The sequence below is a fragment of the Papaver somniferum genome, chromosome 4, assembly GCF_003573695.1.
Source record: "Papaver somniferum cultivar HN1 chromosome 4, ASM357369v1, whole genome shotgun sequence".
NCBI lineage: Eukaryota > Viridiplantae > Streptophyta > Magnoliopsida > Ranunculales > Papaveraceae > Papaver > Papaver somniferum.
The window spans coordinates 157,546,722-157,553,690 of record NC_039361.1 but is presented as its reverse complement, the minus strand read 5'-3'; the positions used below and the strand labels follow the sequence as shown (position 1 = coordinate 157,553,690).

Here is a 6,969-nt window from a genome sequence, read left to right as displayed (position 1 = left end):
TAAGTTCCCTAAAGAATTAGGGATACACATATATCATATGTCAAAAGATCAACCTTGATCAAAGTCTTCACCCGTAAAATTGAATCTCGCCGGGAAATTCGGAGCTTCAGTAGTAGACCGCCGCTTGTCTTCTTAAGAATAACTCCATGTCTATGTGAATTGCCCCACGTGCTCGTATAAGAAGAAAAACACTGGGCTAAAAACTTCTTTTCCACTTTTACCCGTGACAGTAATTCAGTATTTTTACCCCCCCACACTCACACACGATAAGTCGGGACACCCAAGTTATCAAAACAGTTTGTCAAACGAAGTGGACAATTCTTTCAAGTAACAATCTCTTTTGATGGCTTGCGCAGATAAATAATCCTTAACTGGTTCATACCAACTTATATAGATTTGTACAGTAATGGCTTTTAGATTAATAAAGATCAACAACCAAATACAAGTTTTACGAACTCAATCACTATAAATTTGAGTACTCAAGGAAGAAGAATTATATCAGCATCCTCACTTCCTTTTAAAAATATGGATACTTCACTTTCTAATTTCTTTCTCTCGGCAGTGTTCATGCTCATGTTTTCGGTCATGAACTCGGTAGGTTTTACTCTAACAGTAGAACCAATCTGTGGACCAACTCATCCTCCGGATGCGGTTGCAATTTACCCCGACGACGTCCATTTGCTGCGGTTTTCTTTGAATCTCGAATACCTACTAGCTGAGTTTTACTTGTATGGCGCACTGGGTTGTGGTCTTGATAAAGTCGCTCCGGAATTAGTAATGGGCGGACCACCGCCGATTGGAGCACAGGAAGCTAATCTTGATAAACTTGTTAGCCGTATTATCGAGGAGTTTGGATATCAACAAGTTGGCCATATAAGGTAGATTTTTGTAGCTTTCCTCCATTTTTGTAGTTTTTCTTCTCCTTATAGAAAAACTATGCTCATTGTTTTTATATTATTAGGGCTATTAAAACGACAGTTGGTGGATTCCCAAGGCCGTTGGTGGATCTCAGTGCTAGTATTTTTGCTAAGATAATGAATAATGCATTTGGATATCCTCTGGATCCTCCATTTGATCCATATGCGAACAGCCTGAATTTCATGTTGGCTGCATACGTGATTCCTTACTATGGAATTAACACTTACGTTGGTGCGAATCCATTCATCAAGGGATGGAAAACCAAAAGGGTACGGACTCTGGTTATACCATAATATACTCCCTCCGATTTCAGAGAAAATGACACTTTCATTCTACTTCTGTGGATAAATTGAAAAAGTGAAAGTATCACTTTTTTTTGAGACGGAGGTAGTACTGTTTGTCCAGTTCATTGTCGTTCATATTTGAATGTTAATTTTTATGTAACAAGTTCTGCATATTGGTGTGTGTCGCAGTTGTTAGCAGGTTTATTAGGAGTAGCAGCCGGGCAGGACGCTGTCATAAGGAAGTATCTGTACGAGAGGGCAGATTATAAAGTGTACCCATATGATCACACTGTCGCCAAATTTACAGAGCGTATCTCAGCGCTGAGCAATGCATTAGGGATGTGCGGCATTAAAGATGAAGGTATCCGTGTGCCTCCATACTTGGGAGCAGAGAACCGAACAACCAGCAACGTGTTGTCGGCTGACTATAACTCCCTATCTTACGCTCGAACACCGCGTGAAGTTTTAAGGATTGTATATGCAACTGGGAGCGAACATGTTCCCGGTGGATTTTTCCCAAAAGGAGAAAATGGAAAGATTGCCAGAGAACTTCTATACCATTACCAATCTTAACAGATGAACCGATCAAAAGACAAACAAACACAGACACAAACAAACAAATCATAACAGATGTATTCCTCGATGAACTTCGTATCTATCTGCTTATACCGAATAAAATGGGAAGCAATTGAGCTGAGAACAGGAAATATTTCTCATGTAGCAGCTATATGCAAACCCTTTGCTGTTTTCAGTCATCCATATATATAGTGTATTTCTGTTAAGCACAAGGGTGAGATTATTATAAGGCCGGCTGCGTCATTTTTTCATCCTATTACCGGTATTTATACCTTAATTTGATAATCCATAGTGATCAAAAGTATTAGGTGCTTCCATTGAGGGTTAACACGCACACACAACGGGTGATAGATTTCGTACTTGCATTTGCGCAGCTTTAATTTTGGTCTAACAAGTGGGCTTTGGGCTTGAAATCTGTACCAGCCTACCAGGATAGAATTGAGATGCATACTCAACTCATGTACTCTAGAGAGGCCATCCAATGAATAAGCTTGACAGTTGCCACCGTTGGCCATGATGGTTGCTCGCACAACAACTCCTATTTGTTCCACCGCACCAATATTTTATTGCTTTTTGGCTTTCATAAGATAAACAATTTCCTTTTACAATTTATTAACCGCTCGCATGCGGATCCAAAACCACCAAAACCGCTAGATATATTTGAGTCGTTAAAGCTACTCTAAAAATTGCAGAAACCAAGGCAAGTTGAGTGACCTCATTTCCAAACCCTTAAAAACTATATTCAGTCAACATTAATACGACTCACTGCAAAATATCATGCGGGCAGCCGGGCCCACTCTACGAGCCACAACATAGAGTCAGTTCCCCAGAGTCTAACATGGATCCCACCAAGTTCATCTCTAAGCCATAAGGCGGGTCCTGGACCTCCTCCCGGTGCATCCCATGAAGACAAGGCAATGGGTCCGGACCTCCTCCTGGTGCATCCCGTGAAGACAATGGGTCCCACATAATCACCCCCCCTTGATTCTGTACAGTATGCGACAAGGACACACCAGTTATGTGTTTGTGCAGCTGCTGCACTTAAGTCTTACCTTGGCGCTTTCAGTACTGAGACACTGAGACCAAGAATGTTGTAGTGTTAGTTCCACCCATGAAGCTCTCATCCACTCTTGTTCGCAAACCGTTGAAGCTTGACTTGCCATCACTGCGATTATTTCCCTCATCTCTTGTTCAAAATTCAAGTAGATGGGTCGATATTCACACACCATTCATGCTGTACTGGAAGAACAGTGACCAAAAGAAAATATTATGGAGCCTAACCGCAAAATGAGTAGACTGGCACAGCTTGCAATGGCTAGTTTTCCTGGTTTTCCAATTGCGGAGGAGGGTAGGTTTACTTCCGAGAGAGTGAGTCCAGACAAATGATTCCTGATAATTGTCAAAGTCTAAACGTCAACTTGCATACTAGAGAATATAAATACAAAACTGATGCAACAGTCTAGCTTGCAGCTTTACAATTCTGTACACATACTTCCTGCTACAATTTATCCGCTGATTTTGCCACAAGGTATACTGTACAGTTGATTCCACTCAAATGGGTCACATATAGAACTACAGATGCTCATGTTATATTAAATTAACTGATACAAAAGAAAAGGTGGACAAGTCCAATGAGATCCTTAAGGCCGAAATCAGAGAACCAAAAAACTAGGCAAACACAAAATCCCAGAAAAGAGCCACTACAAATCAACAAAATCTGATATAGGGGATGTCAGGATATTCAAGTTGCTTCAGAGAAGAAAAAAAACTCAAGCCGTTGTAAAAAGCCAGGCCTTGAACTGTAATGCAAAAAGCAATCAGCCACCAAGAAGCTCATGAAAAGCATGTCTAAAGTGAATAGGATGCAGACAGGAACAAACTTTGTGCCACCTAGACCAAAACATCCAAGGAAGTTTCCTTCTCATGAAAGCATAAAGAATAACTTTTGAGTCGGAATGAATAATGATTCTATAGCACAAATGGCAGCCATAATTTCAGCAATATAGTTGGTAGCGCTACCCCAGGACCCCCAGCCTTCAAAATGTTCCAAATGGTTCCAGACAGCAAAACCATACCCTGCGAGGCCTGGGTTACATCTAGAGGCCCCATCACAGCACAATAAAGTAATATGCTTGTCAGGAAATAAGAAATAACATTCCACAACTATGACGGACTTCAAAGGCTTCCAACCAATATTAAGAACCTCAAGATATGCATGTCATAAACAGAATTCCACATAGAACCCTTTAATTTGACAGCAGAATCATGAGTGAGGTGAAGAATTCTCCTCTTTGATCTTTCTAAACTCAAATTTCCTACATCAAAGAAAATTTTGTTCCTGACAAACCAAATCTCCACCATAGTGCAAAAACTGTTAATAACCCATAATTCTTGAATAACAAGGCTCTTATGTCTACTTAAAGTAAGGATGTAAAGATAAAGGATTTAGGAAGGAAAAATACCCCTAAACAATTCCGGAAGTATTGACCAAACTTGCAGTGCCAAAGAACAAGTTATCTTGATCCTCTTTGCACATGTAGCATCTAGAAGCAATATTAAGACCTCTCTTTTTTAAGTCCTAATCTGTTGCACAGACATTCCTAGTGATCTTCCAAATATTACTAGCAGGGGAGTGATAAACACAAGGGTTCCATATTTGCTTATACCATTTAAACTAAGCATTGTTCATCCATATAAGTTCACCACATCAACTCTACTTTGTTCCCTTTGTCTGTGTAAGTCCTTCCTCTAACTATAAGTTTCAACATTACTGGTTTTTCATAAGCAAATTTTGTGAAATGCAGAAGTAATAAAACATAGTATTAAGCCTATATATTAAATAGTTTCTATAAACCACACGAAAACCTCAAAGCAAATGTGATTCTACAAAGGAAGAAGGTTTTCGGAAAAATATATCAGCAAGACGCCGATCAATTCCAACTGAGGAACAGAATTTCCATGAGTCCTCTTCTCTAAATTGTAAGAATGATGTACATACAAAGTATGCATACATCAATATTTTATAGAAAAGTGTAATTAATATGTAGTATGCAACTAACACTAAGACAAAAATAAGGATAGATGAAAAGTCCAAAAAATGCTCTTTATTTCAAGAATCAGTAAGTATTTCAAGAATCGGTAAGAAATCAATATAACAGGTCAAAAAATAAAATATAAATAGATCCTTAATAACATTCTAAAAATGAGCCAGTTCAAATGCTTCCTTCTAATGCATATCAAACAATAAACAAAATTAAGTTATCTTACTAAAATATACCTTGCTTCTTTTCTGCGGCTGAAAAGGAATAAAGGCTTTCACTGAATGATCTACAGAGTTTAGTTTTGGTGTCATCAATAGGAACTGACGATGGGATCCCACTGATTTTAATCGGCTTGAAATTCTTACTCTTCAATTCATAAGAATATAAATACACCGAATCTGGAAGTGCATCAGAGTTCTTTTGGTGGATTTCGAAGATTATTTGGTCTGTCCCGCTGATTGGATCACAACAAAGAAATCGATTTCGATCCCAACAAACTGCAGGCAATGTGATTTTATTTTCAGTCCAATTCTTATCACCAGAATTTATAGCGGTAGCTTTACTACTCTCCTTGTCAATGTGTCCATATATCCACAACTTGATATCACAAACAGTCATTCTACGTAATATAGCGACACTCCCATTCACTTCTAACAGACGAACATTAACTTTATCACCATCATAATCCGAGCGCTGACAAAGGATGAAAGTAGGGACTTGAATCGTTCTGAACTTTTCACATCCAACTTCAAATGCCACTATAAATCCAGCATCACCGGTATACCTATTTGGGAACCAATAGATAAAACCATTCACATAAACAGAAGGCGCACTTGCTCCAATATAACAAGGCGGTGCCTCATCAATCTTTCTCCATGTATTTTCTCCAACAGTCAAGACCCCCCAAATTTCAAATTCATCCAAAATTTTCCACTTGCCTACCACTTTATAATCCTTACTGACCGAATCAAAACCAAATTTATAAACACAAGAACCACTAACTTCACCAATTAATTTCTCTTCCATTGACAAAGTTGATTTAATCCAAGGTGTAATTTGATCTCTCGTGCTAATATTGTATATGCAAACAGCATGTTTGTTATGATCAAGAAAACAGATCAATCCGTTTACGATTCCAACAATAGTATTGTAACTAAACAAATCAGTTTTACTCATAGTATGAATTGTTGATGTTACTGTACCTCGTCCTCGTTCCCCCGGCGACAACTCAGCTGCCACGAATTGCGCTCGACGTCCTCTGCAAATAATGTCACCTCCAACTCCTCCAATACTTTGTTGTAACTCAACGATGAAAAGACATTGATGTGATTCAGATCGAGAAAAGTGTAAATCAATGAAATACGGATCTTGTTTGATTAAGTAACACCAATGTTTACATACAGATTTGAACCGCATGAGTGACTTCACAGGGAGTCTGCTGAGTATCTCGCACACTATTATATCTTCATCCATCAGAGATAACTGAATTGTAAGGATCAAGTAATTCCGATCATCAATGCCAAGACATACTTTGGAGGGATTCTGAGAGCTAAGCTTTCAAAATTGAAGAACAGCCATGGGAAAATAAGAATTTAGGGTTTCAGTTTTGGTTCAAGAGGGGTTTTGGGACATCTGGTCTGGACTTTTATTCCGCAAGGAATATTTTGTTATTTATGGCAAAGAGCGTAATTTGGGAACTTTTTCGATGATTATACCAATTTTCACCCGTTAGTAATTTAAAAAACCCTTTATCCAAAATATTTTTATAATGGTTAAACTATCCCTATTTAATTAATGATAATAACTTAATTAACTAATGATTAGATTAATGAATCTCTTTTATATTTAGTGAAAAATAAAATTAGATTAATTGTTAGTTTTGGTTAGAAGAAAAAGTAAAGGAAAAATTATTTTTTGGGATTTCTTTTCAAGATCCTAAATTTTAGAAAAGTAAATAAATTAATGGCTGGAAATAATTAGGTATACCTATACCTTAGCTCCAACGTCATTTTTATTGCTCAAAATTAGTGACAGTATGTAAAAAAATTGGATTTTTAGATTTTCAGGACGATTTACGGTTGGGTTCTTCCTTGTTAGACAACCGTAAAACTGGTTTACGGCTAGGTGGTGATGAACTCCTAACCGTAACC

General features: G+C 38.0%; 2 protein-coding genes across 2 annotated transcripts; one reads left to right on the top strand and one right to left on the bottom strand.

The window, feature by feature from the left end:
- Positions 1–438: 438 nt before the first annotated feature.
- LOC113274411 (desiccation-related protein PCC13-62-like) lies at positions 439–1,984 on the top strand. The gene is made up of 3 exons (XM_026523806.1): positions 439–878; positions 962–1,187; positions 1,392–1,984. The coding sequence occupies exons 1-3, from the start codon at positions 526–528 to the stop codon at positions 1,773–1,775; spliced, it is 963 nt and encodes a 320-aa protein (XP_026379591.1). The 5' UTR covers positions 439–525; the 3' UTR covers positions 1,776–1,984.
- A 335-nt stretch (positions 1,985–2,319) lies between these two features.
- On the bottom strand, positions 2,320–6,471 carry LOC113271711 (putative F-box protein At1g32420). The gene is made up of 2 exons (XM_026521614.1): positions 5,056–6,471; positions 2,320–3,167 (listed from the first exon to the last, which is right to left on the bottom strand). The coding sequence occupies exons 1-2, from the start codon at positions 6,290–6,292 to the stop codon at positions 3,133–3,135; spliced, it is 1,272 nt and encodes a 423-aa protein (XP_026377399.1). The 5' UTR covers positions 6,293–6,471; the 3' UTR covers positions 2,320–3,132.
- Between the last annotated feature and the right edge of the window lie 498 nt (positions 6,472–6,969).